The sequence below is a fragment of the Blennius ocellaris genome (assembly GCF_963422515.1).
Source record: "Blennius ocellaris genome assembly, contig: SCAFFOLD_183, whole genome shotgun sequence".
NCBI classification, from domain to species: Eukaryota; Metazoa; Chordata; class Actinopteri; order Blenniiformes; family Blenniidae; genus Blennius; species Blennius ocellaris.
This window is the reverse complement of record NW_027662222.1, coordinates 42,071-58,659: the sequence shown is the minus strand read 5'-3', so window position 1 is coordinate 58,659 and position 16,589 is coordinate 42,071. Positions and strand designations below refer to the sequence as shown.

At 47.6% G+C, this 16,589-nt stretch overlaps 1 protein-coding gene across 1 annotated transcript; it reads right to left on the bottom strand.

Annotated features, from left to right (window-relative positions):
* Positions 1 to 4,662: 4,662 nt before the first annotated feature.
* Positions 4,663 to 8,387, bottom strand: LOC308148066 (transmembrane 4 L6 family member 5; the record flags this gene model as incomplete). Its single annotated transcript, XM_080521490.1, has 4 exons — positions 4,663 to 4,888; positions 4,963 to 5,117; positions 7,056 to 7,124; positions 8,211 to 8,387. 4 exons carry the CDS (start codon positions 8,385 to 8,387, stop codon positions 4,663 to 4,665), a joined length of 627 nt encoding a protein of 208 aa, XP_080377616.1.
* Positions 8,388 to 16,589: the final 8,202 nt, after the last annotated feature.

Genomic DNA, 16,589 nt, shown 5'->3' with positions numbered 1-16,589 from the left:
TGAGCCGCAGGTGAGGCGACCGAGGCCACGCCCACCAACGTCACCCCGCCACCTACGTCAGGCTGGCAGGGGGCGGGGCTTCAGGACACACACACACACACACACACACACACACACACACACACACACTAATAATAATCCAAACAATAATAATGAAAATAAGCTTTATTTAACAATAACCTCCATCTGCTGGGTTTTAGTTTGAAGGCGAGTCTTTTGTTGTGAAGGACTGAGAGACGAAGCTCTCAACAGTAAATACAAAGTTGCGTCTCCAAACAGGAAGTGGTGTAATTATCATATTGAACGTTACTCTGTGACGTCACAAACTTGGAAGTAGACCTGGAAATAAACCTGGAAGTAAACCTGGAAATAAACCCGGAAGTAAACCTGGAAGTAAACCTGGAAGTAAACCTGGAAATAAACCCGGAAGTAAACCTGGAAATAAACCTGGAAGTAAACCTGGAAATAAACCTGGAAATAAACCTGGAAGTAAACCTGGAAATAAACCTTATCGTGGTGGGGGAGTTTGAGCACCCGAATGACCCTCGGAGCTATGTTGCCGGGGAGCTTGCCCCCACAGTAGGGTCTCCCAAGGCAAACAGGTCCGAGGCGACGGGTCAGACTAAAAGCAGTTCACAAGACCCCATGGACACACTCACGAGGAACAAGGTGACGTCGCCCTGTTTGGCGCAGCCGGGGCCACACCCTGGAGCCAGGCCTGGGGTGGAGGCTCGCACGCGAGCGCCTGGTGGCCGCGTTCTTGCCCGCGGGACTCGGCCGGGCTCAGCCCGAAGGGACGACGCGGGCCCCTCCTCCTCATCCTCCTGTGGACCCACCACCTACAGAGGCTGCCGTAGGGGTCGGGTGCAGTGTGGATTGGGTGGCAGTCGACGGCAGGGGCCTCGACGACCCGATCCCCGGACACAGACTCTGGCTTTTGGGACATGGAATGTGACCTCGCTGGGGGGGAAGGAGCCCGAGCTTGTGAGGGAGGTTGAGAGATACCGTCTAGATATAGTCGGGCTCACCTCCACTCACAGCTTGGACTCTGGAATCCAGCTCCTCGACAGGGGCTGGACACTCCACTTCTCTGGAGTTGCCCGCGGTGTAAGGCGACGGGCTGGAGTGGGCTTGCTTATTGCCCCACAGCTCAGCCGCCATGTGTTGGAGTTCACCCCGGTGAACGAGAGGGTTGCGTCCCTACGCCTACAAGTAGGGGACAGGTCTCTGACTGTTGTCTCGGCCTATGCACCGAACAGCAGTTCAGAGTACCCAACCTTCTTGGAGTCCCTGGGAGGGGTGCTGGATAGTGCCCCAACTGGGGACTCCATTGTTCTCCTGGGGGACTTCAACGTCCACGTGGGCAATGACAGCGAGACTTGGAAGGGGGTGATTGGGAGGAACGGCCTCCCCAATCTGAACCCGAGTGGTGTTCTGTTATTGGACTTCTGTGCTAGTCACAGTTTGACGATAACGAACACCATGTTCGAGCACAGGGGTGTCCATAAGTGCACATGGCACCAGAACACCCTTGGCCGGAGGTCAATGATAGACTTTGTGGTCGTGTCATCTGATCTCTGGCCGCGTGTCTTGGACACTCGGGTAAAGAGAGGGGCAGAGCTGTCAACTGATCACCACCTGGTGGTGAGTTGGATGCGCTGGACTGGGAGGAGGCCGGATAGACTCGGCAGGCCCAAACGTGTTGTGAGGGTCTGCTGGGAACATCTGGCCGAGCCCTCCGTCCGCGCAGCCTTCAACTCTCACCTCCGGGAGAGCTTCGCACAGATCCCGAGGGAGGTTGGAGACATTGAGTCCGAGTGGACCATGTTCTCCACTTCCATTGTCGAAGCTGCTGCTCGGAGCTGTGGCCGCAGGGTCTCTGGCGCCTGTCGTGGCGGCAATCCCCGAACCCGGTGGTGGACACCGGAAGTAAGGGATGCCGTCAAGCTGAAGAAGGAGTCCTACCGGGCACTGTTAGCTCATAGGACTCCCGAGGCAATCGACAGGTACCGGCAGGCCAAGCGAGCTGCAGCCCGGGCTGTGGTGGAGGCAAAAACTCGGGTCTGGGAGGAGTTCGGAGAGGCCATGGAGGACGACTTTCGGTCGGCCTCGAGGAAATTCTGGCAAACCGTCCGGCGCCTCAGGCGGGGGAAGCAGTTCTCCACCAACACTGTTTACAGTGGAAGTGGGGAGCTGTTGGCCTCAACTGGGGACATTGTTGGGCGGTGGAAGGAATACTTCGAGGACCTCCTCAATCCCACCACCACGTCTTCCATTGAGGAAGCAGAGACTGGGTTCTCAGAGGTGGACTCGTCCATCTCCCAAGCTGAAGTCACCGAGGTTGTTGTGAAGCTCCTCGGTGGCAAGGCACCAGGAGTGGATGAGATTCGCCCAGAGTTCCTTAAGTCTCTGGATGTGCGGGGACTGTCGTGGCTGACTCGTCTCTGCAACATCGCGTGGCGGGCGGGGACAGTACCTCTGGACTGGCAGACCGGGGTGGTGGTCCCTCTCTTTAAGAAGGGGGATCGGAGGGTGTGTTCCAACTACAGAGGGATCACACTCCTCAGCCTCCCCGGGAAAGTCTATTCCAGGGTACTGGAGAGGAGGGTCCGGCCGTTAGTCGAACCTCGGATTCAAGAGGAACAATGCGGTTTTCGTCCTGGTCGTGGAACACTGGACCAGCTCTATACCCTCCACCAGGTGCTTGAGGGTTCGTGGGAGTGCGCCCAACCAGTCCACATGTGTTTTGTGGATCTGGAGAAGGCGTTCGACCGCGTCCCCCGAGATGTCCTGTGGGGGGTGCTCCGGGAGTACGGAGTCCGGGGTCCCTTGTTGAGGGCTGTTCGGTCCTTGTATTCCCGGAGCAGGAGTCTGGTTCGCATTGCCGGCAGTAAGTCGGACCTGTTCCCTGTGCACGTTGGCCTCCGGCAGGGGTGTCCTTTGTCACCGGTTCTGTTCATCATATATATGGACAGAATTTCTAGGCACAGCCGGGGGCCGGAGGGGGTCCGGCTTGGGGACCACAGAATCTCATCTCTGCTATTTGCGGATGATGTGGTTCTGTTGGCCCCATCAAGCCTGGATCTCCAGCGTGCACTGACACGGTTCGCAGCCGAGTGTGAAGCAGCTGGGATGAGGATCAGCACCTCTAAATCCGAGGCCATGGTTCTCGACCGGAAAAAGGTGGCTTGCCCCCTCCAGGTCGGTGGAGTGCCCTTGTCCCAAGTGGAGGAGTTTAAGTATCTTGGGGTCTTGTTCACGAGTGGGGGAAAGATGGAGCGTGAGATCGACAGGCGGGTCGGTGCGGCGTCTGCAGTTATGCGGACGTTGTATCGGTCCGTCGCGGTGAAGAAGGAGCTGAGCCAAAAAGCGAAGCTCTCGATTTACCGGTCGATCTTCGTTCCTACCCTCACCTATGGTCATGAACTATGGGTCATGACCGAAAGAACGAGATCCCGGATACAAGCGGCTGAAATGAGCTTCCTCCGTAGGGTGGCTGGGCGTACCCTTAGAGATAGGGTGAGGAGCTCAGTCACCAGGGAGGAGCTCGGAGTAGAGCCGCTGCTCCTCCACATCGAGAGGAGCCAGCTGAGGTGGCTCGGGCATCTATTTCGGATGCCCCCCCCGGACGCCTCCCGAGGGAGGTGTTCCGGGCATGTCCCTCCGGTAGGAGGCCTCGGGGCAGACCCAGGACACGCTGGAGAGACTATGTCTCTCGGCTGGCCTGGGAACGCCTTGGGGTGCCACCGGAGGAGCTGGAGGAAGTATCTGGGGCGAGGGAAGTCTGGGCAACTCTGCTTGGACTGCTGCCTCCGCGACCCGGCCCCGGATAAAGCGGTAGCCAATGGATGGATGGATGGATGGATAAACCTGGAAATAAACCCGGAAGTAAACCTGGAAATAAACCTGGAAGTAAACCCGGAAGTAAACCTGGAAGTAAACTCGGAAGTAAACCTGGAAATAAACCTGGAGGTACTAATAAAAGTCACGACAAGGAACTTTATTTGATGATTTTCAGCACAAACAAACAATAAAGGTCCACATTCTGGGAGAGTCTGGAGGTGGGGGGGGGCAACAGAACCTGCTGGCCGTCACCATGACCTGGACTGGACTTGGACCGGACTGGACTGGACCGGACCGGACCGGACTGGACTCCACTGGACTGGACTGGACTGGACTCCACTGGACTGGACCGGACCGGACTGGACTGGACTCCACTGGACTGGACTGGACTCCACTGGACTGGACCGGACCGGACCGGACTGGACTCCACTGGACTGGACTGGACTGGACTCCATTGGACTGGACCGGACTAGACTGGACTGGACTCCACTGGACTGGACCGGACCGGACCGGACTGGACTCCACTGGACTGGACCGGACTGGACTGGACTGGACTCCACTGGACTGGACTGGGACTGGACTGGACCGGACTCACTCAGTCACGTTTTAATTTAAATAAAATAAATAATTGAGTCCAACATGGAAACTAAATATTCCTTTGAATCCAGACGAGATTCACTGTGAGACTGGAGACACCTGAGAGACAGACAGGTAGAGAGAGAGAGGTAGAGAGAGAGAGAGAGAGAGAGAGGTAGAGAGAGAGAGGTAGAGAGAGAGAGAGAGAGAGAGTTAGAGAGAAAGACAGGTAGAGGCCAGAGGTCACGGTGCATTCCCCCTCATGCCCCCCCCCACCTGGTTGTAGCAGCAGCGGCGCCCCAGCAGGAGGCCCAGGGTGGAGTTGAGCAGATTGACTCCACACAGCAGCGTCTGAGCTGCACTGCTGCCGCCCATCAGGCTGAACAGCACCACGTTCCACTGCACCACCAGGCGGGGGCGCTCACACACCCCCACCCACAGGGTGCGGTTGTACAGGTACCCCGAGTGCCTGTTGCAGGGAGGAGGAGGGGGGGGGTCAGCAGGGGGCGGAGTGGCAGGAGACGGATGTGGGCGGAGCCTCACCGGTCGGGGCGGGGCTGCAGGGGGACCCCCCAGGTGGGACCAGACGAGGAGTTGTAGAGACACAGGGGACCCTGGGACAGACCGGTGGCGCTGACGAGACAACAGGTGGCCGCAGCCAGCAGGGACAGGCTGGAGTACAACATCTGGCTACACATCTGGACACATGAGGGACAGAGTGTTGTGACGCTGCATGTCTAGTGACGCTGTATGTCTAGTGGTGTGACGCTGTATGTCTAGTGACGCTGTATGTCTAGTGACGCTGTATGTCTGGTGACGCTGTATGTCTAGTGACGCTGTATCTCTAGTGACGCTGTATGTCTAATGGTGTGACGCTGTATGTCTAGTGACGCTGTATCTCTAGTGACGCTGTATGTCTGGTGACGCTGTATGTCTAGTGACGCTGTATCTCTAGTGACGCTGTATCTCTAGTGACACTGTATGTCTAGTGACACTGTATGTCTAGTGACGCTGTATCTCTAGTGACGCTGTATGTCTAGTGGTGTGACGCTGTATGTCTAGTGACGCTGTATGTCTGGTGACGCTGTATGTCTAGTGACGCTGTATGTCTGGTGACGCTGTATGTCTAGTGACGCTGTATGTCTGGTGACGCTGTATCTCTAGTGACGCTGTATGTCTGGTGACGCTGTATGTCTAGTGACGCTGTATCTCTAGTGACGCTGTATGTCTAGTGACGCTGTATGTCTAGTGGTGTGACGCTGTATGTCTAGTGACGCTGTATGCCTGGTGACGCTGTATCTCTAGGGACGCTGTATGTCTGGTGACGCTGTATGTATAGTGACGCTGTATCTCTAGTGACGCTGTATGTCTAGTGACGCTGTATCTCTGGTGACGCTGTATGTCTAGTGACGCTGTATGTCTGGTGACGCTGTATCTCTAGTGACGCTGTATGTCTGGTGACGCTGTATGTCTAGTGACGCTGTGTCTCTAGTGACGCTGTATCTCTAGTGACGCTGTATGTCTAGTGACGCTGTATCTCTTGTGACGCTGTATGTCTATTGGTGTGACGCTGTATATCTAGTGACGCTGTATGTCTAGTGACGCTGTATCTCTAGTGATGCTGTATGTCTAGTGGTGTGACGCTGTATGTCTAGTGACGCTGTATGTCTGGTGACGCTGCATCTCTAGTGATGCTGTATGTCTGGTGACGATGTATGTCTAGTGACGCTGTATGTCTGGTGACACTGTATCTCTAGTGACGCTGTATCTCTAGTGACACTGTATGTCTAGTGACGCTGTATCTCTAGTGACGCCGTATGTCTAGTGGTGTGACGCTGTATGTCTAGTGACGCTGTATGTCTGGTGACGCTGTATGTCTAGTGACGCTGTATCTCTAGTGACGCTGTATGTCTAATGGTGTGACGCTGTATGTCTAGTGACGCTGTATGTCTGGTGACGCTGTATGTCTAGTGACGCTGTATGTCTGGTGACGCTGTATGTCTAGTGACGCTGTATGTCTGGTGACGCTGTATCTCTAGTGACGCTGTATGTCTGGTGACGCTGTATGTCTAGTGACGCTGTATCTCTTGTGACGCTGTATGTTTAGTGACGCTGTATGTCTAGTGGTGTGACGCTGTATGTCTAGTGACGCTGTATGTCTGGTGACGCTGTATCTCTAGTGACGCTGTATGTCTGGTGACGCTGTATGTCTAGTGACGCTGTATCTCTAGTGACGCTGTATGTCTAGTGGTGTGACGCTGTATGTCTAGTGACGCTGTATGTCTGTTGATGCTGTATGTCTAATGACGCTGTATGTCTAGTGACGCTGTATGTCTGGTGACGCTGTATCTCTAGTGACGCTGTATGTCTGGTGACGCTGTATCTCTAGTGACGCTGTATGTCTGGTGACGCTGTATGTCTAGTCACGCTGTATCTCTAGTGACGCTGTATGTCTAGTGACGCTGTATGTTTAGTGACGCTGTATGTCTGGTGACGCTGTATGTTTAGTGACGCTGTATCTCTAGTGACGCTGTATGTCTGTGACGCTGTATGTCTGGTGACGCTGTATGTTTAGTGACGTTGTATGTTTAGTGGTGTGACGTTGTATGTCTCGTTGTGCGTTGTGACGTTGTAACCTGACTCCTGAAGGCCCAGCAGCCTTTCGTCCTGCTGCTCTCAACAAAAGCTCGAGCTCCCAGAAGAACCTGAGGTCAGAGGTCAGAGGTCAGTACAGTCATTACAGTGAAACCTCAGCAGACACAACACTGAGGGTGACAAGGTGACATGTTGACATGGTGACAAGGTAACATGGTGACATGTTGACACGGTGACAAGGTGACATGTTGACACGGGGACATGTTGACACGGTGACAAGGTGACATGTTGACAAGGTGACATGTTGACACGGTGACATGTTGACACGGTGACAAGGTGACATGTTGACAAGGTGACATGTTGACACGGTGACATGTTGACACGGTGACAAGGTGACATGTTGACACGGTGACAAAGTGACATGGTGACACAGTGACAAGGTGACATGTTGACAAGGTGACATGGTGACACAGTGACAAAGTGACATGGTGACACAGTGACAAGGTGACATGTTGACACAGTGACAAGGTGACATGTTGACACAGTGACAAAGTGACATGGTGACACAGTGACAAGGTGACATGTTGACACGGTGACAAAGTGACATGTTGACACAGTGACAAGGTGACATGTTGACACAGTGACAAGGTGACATGTTGACACGGTGACAAAGTGACATAGTGACACAGTGACAAGATGACATGTTGACACAGTGACAAGGTGACATGTTGACACGGTGACAAGGTGACATGTTGACACAGTGACAAAGTGACATGGTGACAAGGTGACACAGTGACAAGGTGACATGTTGACACAGTGACAAAGTGACATGTTGACAAGGTGACCGTGACATGTTGACAAGGTGGCATGTTGACACGGTGACATGTTGACAGACTGACATGTTGACACGGTGACATGTTGACAAGGTGACATGTTGACACGGTGAAATGTTGACAAGGTGACACGGTGACATGTTGACAAGGTGACATGTTGACAAGGTGACATGTTGACACGGTGAAATGTTGACAAGGTGACATGTTGACACGGTGAAATGTTGACAAGGTGACACGGTGACATGTTGACAAGGTGACATGTTGACACGGTGACATGTTGACAAGGTGACATGTTGACACGGTGACAGTGACATGTTGACACGATGACATGTTGACACGGTGACTGGATGCGGACCGCAGTACCAGGAAGCCGGACCCCCACAGCCCAGTGGACCAGGTGGCCTCTCGGGTCACATGACCGTCCAGCAGGAAGTGGACATCCAACTCAGGAAACAGCAGCAGGATGTTGGACAGCATGCTGATGATCGCCATGGGAACCAGAGACACGCCCACACAGCGGAGACATCTGGACACACACATCTGTCACCCAGGGAGAGGAAGACAGTGTTAACTCTACTACAGTCACAACAACAACACATATACTACACTCACAACAACACATCTACTACACTCACAACAACAACACATCTACTACACTCACAACAACACGTCACATCTACTACACTCACAACAACAACGCATCTACTACACTCACAACAACAGCACATCTACTACACTCACAACGACAACAACACATCTACTACACTCACAACAACACCACATATACTACACTCACAACAACATGTCACATCTACTACACTCACAACATGTCACATCTACTACACTCACAACAACATGTCACATCTACTACACTCACAACAACATGTCAAATCTACTACACTCACAACATGTCACATCTACTACACTCACAACAACATGTCACATCTACTACACTCACAACAACATGTCAAATCTACTACACTCACAACATGTCACATCTACTACACTCACAACAAAAACATATCTACTACACTCACAACAACAACACATCTACTACACTCACAACAACAACACATCTACTACAGTCACAACAACAACAACACATCTACTACAGTCACAACAACAACAACACATCTACTACACTCACAACAACAACACATCTACGACAGTCACAACAACAACAACACATCTACTACAGTCACAACAACAACACATCTACTACACTCACAACAACAACAACACATCTACTACACTCACAACGACAAATCTACTACACTCACAACAACATGTCAAATCTACTACACTCACAACATGTCACATCTACTACACTCACAACAACAACACATCTACTACACTCACAACAACAACACATCTACTACAGTCACAACAACAACAACACATCTACTACACTCACAACAACAACAACACATCTACTACACTCACAACGACAAATCTACTACACTCACAACAACACGTCACATCTACTACACTCACAACAACAACGCATCTACTACACTCACAACAACACATCTACTACACTCACAACAACACGTCACATCTACTACACTCACAACAACACATCTACTACAGTCACAACAACAACACATCTACTACACTCACAACAACAACAACACATCTACTACACTCACAACAACAAATCTACTACACTCACAACAACACGTCACATCTACTACACTCACAACAACAACGCATCTACTACACTCACAACAACACATCTACTACACTCACAACAACACGTCACATCTACTACACTCACAACAACAACATGTCTACTACACTCACAACAACACATCTACTACACTCACAACAACACCACATCTACTACACTCACAACAACACATCTACTACACTCACAACAACAACACATCTACTACACTCACAACAACACCACATCTACTACACTCACAACAACAACACATCTACTACACTCACAACAACACATCTACTACACTCACAACAACACCACATCTACTACACTCACAACAACACATCTACTACACTCACAACAACAACACATCTACTACACTCACAACAACACCACATCTACTACACTCACAACAACACATCTACTACACTCACAACAACAACGCATCTACTACACTCACAACAACAACACATCTACTACACTCACAACGACAACAACACATCTACTACACTCACAACAACACCACATATACTACACTCACAACAACATGTCACATCTACTACACTCACAACATGTCACATCTACTACACTCACAACAACATGTCACATCTACTACACTCACAACATGTCACATCTACTACACTCACAACAACAACACATCTACTACAGTCACAACAACAACACATCTACTACACTCACAACTACAACAACAACACATCTACTACACTCACAACAACAACAACAAAAACACATCTACTACACTCACAACAACAACAACAACACATCTACTACACTCACAACAACACATCTACTACACTCACAACAACACGTCACATCTACTACACTCACAACAACAACAGATCTACTACACTCACAACAACACATCTACTACACTCACAACAACAACACATCTACTACACTCACAACAACACGTCACATCTACTACACTCACAACAACAACGCATCTACTACACTCACAACAACAGCACATCTACTACACTCACAACAACACGTCACATCTACTACACTCACAACAACACGTCACATCTACTACACTCACAACAACACGTCACATCTACTACACTCACAACAACACATCTACTACACTCATAACAACAACACATCTACTACACTCACAACAACAACACATCTACTACACTCACAACAACACATCTACTACACTCACAACAACACATCTACTACACTCACAACAACATATCTACTACACTCACAACAACAACACATCTACTACACTCACAACAACAACACATCTACTACACTCACAACAACATGTCACATCTACTACACTTACAACATGTCACATCTACTACACTCACAACAACACATCTACTACACTCACAACAACAACACATCTACTACACTCACAACATGTCACATCTACTACACTCACAACAACAACACATCTACTACACTCACAACAACACATCTACTACACTCACAACAACAACACATCTACTACACTCACAACATGTCACATCTACTACACTCACAACAACATGTCACATCTACTACACTCACAACAAAAACACATCTACTACACTCACAACAACAACACATCTACTACACTCACAACAACAACACATCTACTACAGTCACAACAACAACAACACATCTACTACACTCACAACAACAACAACACATCTACTACACTCACAACAACAAATCTACTATACTCACAACAACACGTCACATCTACTACACTCACAACAACACATCTACTACACTCACAACAACACATCTACTACACTCACAACAACACGTCACATCTACTACACTCACAACAACAACACATCTACTACACTCACAACAACACATCTACTACACTCACAACAACAACACATCTACTACACTCACAACAACAACACATCTACGACACTCACAACAACACATCTACTACACTCACAACAAAACATCTACTACACTCACAACAACAACACATCTACTACACTCACAACATGTCACATCTACTACACTCACAACAACAACACATCTACTACACTCACAACAACACATCTACTACACTCACAACAACAACACGTCTACTACACTCACAACAACACATCTACTACACTCACAACAACACATCTACTACACTCACAACAACACATCTACTATACTCATAACAACACATCTACTACACTCACAACAACAACACATCTACTACACTCACAACAACAACACATCTACTACACTCACAACAACACATCTACTACACTCACAACAACACATCACATCTACTACACTCACAACAACATGTCACATCTACTACACTCACAACATGTCACATCTACTACACTCACAACAACATGTCACATCTACTACACTCACAACAACACATCTACTACACTCACAACAACAACACATCTACTACACTCACAACAACAACACATCTACTACACTCACAACAACAACACATCTACTACAGTCACAACAACAACAACACATCTACTACACTCACAACAACAACAACACATCTACCACACTCACAACAACAAATCTACTACACTCACAACAACACGTCACATCTACTACACTCACAACAACACGTCACATCTACTACACTCACAACAACACATCTACTACACTCACAACAACACATCTACTACACTCACAACAACACGTCACATCTACTACACTCACAACAACAACACATCTACTACACTCACAACAACACATCTATACACTCATAACAACAACACATCTACTACACTCACAACAACAACACATCTACGACACTCACAACAACACATCTACTACACTCACAACAAAACATCTACTACACTCACAACAACAACACATCTACTACACTCACAACATGTCACATCTACTACACTCACAACAACAACACATCTACTACACTCACAACAACAACACGTCTACTACACTCACAACAACACATCTACTACACTCACAACAACAACACATCTACTACACTCACAACAACAACACATCTACTACACTCACAACAACACATCTACTACACTCACAACAACACATCACATCTACTACACTCACAACAACATGTCACATCTACTACACTCACAACATGTCACATCTACTACACTCACAACAACACATCACATCTACTACACTCACAACAACACATCTACTACACTCACAACATGTCACATCTACTACACTCACAACAACATGTCACATCTACTACACTCACAACATGTCACATCTACTACACTCACAACAACACATCACATCTACTACACTCACAACAACATGTCACATCTACTACACTCACAACAACACATCTACTACACTCACAACAACAACACATCTACTACACTCACAACAACACATCACATCTACTCCATTCACAACAACATGTCACATCTACTACACTCACAACAACAACACATCTACTACACTCACAACAACAACACATCTACTACACTCACAACATGTCACATCTACTACACTCACAACATGTCACATCTACTACACTCACAACAACACATCACATCTACTACACTCACAACAACACATCACATCTACTACACTCACAACATGTCACATCTACTACACTCACAACAACAACACATCTACTACACTCACAACAACACATCTACTACACTCACAACAACAACACATCTACTACACTCACAACAACAGATCTACTACACTCACAACATGTCACATCTACTACACTCACAGCATGTCACATCTACTACACTCACAACATGTCACATCTACTACACTCACAACAACAACACATCTACTACACTCACAACATGTCACATCTACTACACTCACAACAACAACACATCTACTACACTCACAACAACATGTCACATCTACTACACTCACAACAACATGTCACATCTACTACACTCACAACAACACATCACATCTACTACACTCACAACAACATGTCACATCTACTACTCTCACAACAACATGTCACATCTACTACTCTCACAACAACGCATCACATCTACTACACTCACAACATGTCACATCTGCTACACTCACAACAACAACACATCTACTACACTCACAACAACACGTCACATCTACTACACTCACAACAACAACATAACAGAACACAACAAGAAAACAAATCCTCAATGACAATAGAACACCACGGCAGAACAACACCACAACAACTACAAAAGAACACAAAAATGAAAGAACACCAACAAAGACACACTGACAACAGAACACCAATAGAACAACAAAACAACAACATTCAGTTCAACTTTATTGAAACAGCAACAAATACAAGACAGCCGTCTGTGAAAACCAATAAACCATGAGACCTACTCTGGTTCTGCAGGTTCCTCAGTCTGGTTCTGCAGGTTACTCAGTCTGGTTCTGCAGGTTTAGCCTTCTGGTGGAAGGTTGAACAGAAGGTCCTGGTGGTTCTGGGTCCTGGTCCTGGTGGTTCTGGGTCCTGGTGGTTCCGGTGTTCCTCCAAACGTTGTGTTTAAAAGCAGAAGCTTGTTTTCTGGATTCATCGTCACGAGACGAGGATGAAGAAGAAGTTGAGTCACACTGAAGGTCCCAGGCTGGAAACAGGAAGTCAGTCAGAGCTGCGGCTGTACTGCTGTCTGGTGTCAACTTCACAACAATGTCACGTCACCACGTCACAACAACGTCACCACAATTTCACGTCACCACATCACAACAACGTCACCACAATGTCACGTCACCACATCACAACAATGTCACCACAATGTCACCACAATGTCACGTCACCACATCACAACAATGTCACGTCACAACAATGTCACCACAATGTCACGTCACAACAATGTCACAACAATGTCACCACAATGTCACGTCACAACAATGTTACAACAATGTCACCACAATGTCACGTCACCACATCACAACAATGTCACCACAATGTCACCACAATGTCACGTCACCACATCACAACAATGTCACAACAATGTCACCACAATGTCACGTCACCATGTCACAACAATGTCACCACAATGTCACCACAATGTCACGTCACCACATCACAACAATGTCACAACAATGTAACAACAATGTCACCACAATGTCACAACATCACATCACAACAATTTCACAACAATGTCACGTCACAACAACGTCACCACAATGTCACGTCACCACGTCACAACAACGTCACCACAATTTCACGTCACCACATCACAACAACGTCACCACAATGTCACGTCACCACATCACAACAATGTCACAACAATGTCACGTCACAACAATGTCACAACAATGTCACCACAATGTCACGTCACCACATCACAACAATGTCACAACAATATCACCACAATGTCACGTCACCACGTCACAACAATGTCACCACAATGTCACGTCACCACATCACAACAATGTCACCACAATGTCACGTCACAACAATGTCACAACAATGTCACGTCACCACATCACAACAATGTCACCACAATGTCACAACAATGTCACCACAAAGTCACCACAATGTCACGTCACCACATCACAACAATGTCACCACAATGTCACGTCACAACAATGTCACCACAATGTCACGTCACCACATCACAACAATGTCACAACAATGTCACCACAATGTCACCACAATGTCACGTCACCACATCACAACAATGTCACAACAATGTCACAACAATGTCACCACAATGTCACCACAATGTCACAACATCACATCACATCACAACAATTTCACAACAATGTCACAACAATGTCACCACAATGTCATGTCACCACATCACAACAATGTCACAACAATGTCACGTCACCACATCACAACAATGTCACAACAATGTCACGTCACAACAATGTCACCACAATGTCACGTCACCACATCACAACAATGTCACGTCACAACAATGTCACAACAATGTCACCACAATGTCACGTCACCACATCACAACAATGTCACCACAATGTCACGTCACAACAATGTCACAACAATGTCACAACAATGTCACGTCACCACATCACAACAATGTCACCACAATGTCACAACAATGTCACCACAATGTCACCACAATGTCACGTCACCACATCACAACAATGTCACAACAATGTCACGTCACAACAATGTCACCACAATGTCACGTCACAACAATGTCACAACAATGTCACCACAATGTCACGTCACCACATCACAACAATGTCCCAACAATGTCACGTCACAACAATGTCACGTCACCACATCACAACAATGTCACCACAATGTCACAACAATGTCACCACAATGTCACGTCACCACATCACAACAATGTCACAACAATGTCACGTCACAACAATGTCACAACAATGTCACCACAATGTCACGTCACAACAATGTCACCACAATGTCACGTCACAACAATGTCACAACAATGTCACCACAATGTCATGTCACCACATCACAACAATGTCACAACAATGTTACCACAATGTCACATCACAAAAATGTCACAACAATGTCACCACAATGTTACGTCACCACATCACAACAATGTCACAACAATGTCACCACAATGTCACGTCACAACAATTTCACAACAATGTCACCACAATGTCACGTCACCACATCACAACAATGTCACAAAAATGTCACCACAATGTCACGTCACAACAATGTCACAACAATGTCACAACAATGTCCCGTCACCACATCACAACAATGTCACCACAATGTCACAACAATGTCACCACAATGTCACCACAATGTCACGTCACCACATCACAACAATGTCACAACAATGTCACATCACAACAATGTCACAACAATGTCACCACAATGTCACGTCACCACATCACAACAATGTCACAACAATGTCACCACAATGTCACGTCACCACATCACAACAATGTCACAACAATGTCACCACAATGTCACGTCACCACATCACAACAATGTCACAACAATGTCACGTCACAACAATGTCACCACAATGTCACGTCACAACAATGTCACAACAATGTCACGTCACCACATCACAACAATGTCACCACAATGTCACGTCACAACAATGTCACCACAATGTCACCACAATGTCACGTCACCACATCACAACAATGTCACCACAATGTCACATCACAACAATGTCACAACAATGTCACCACAATGT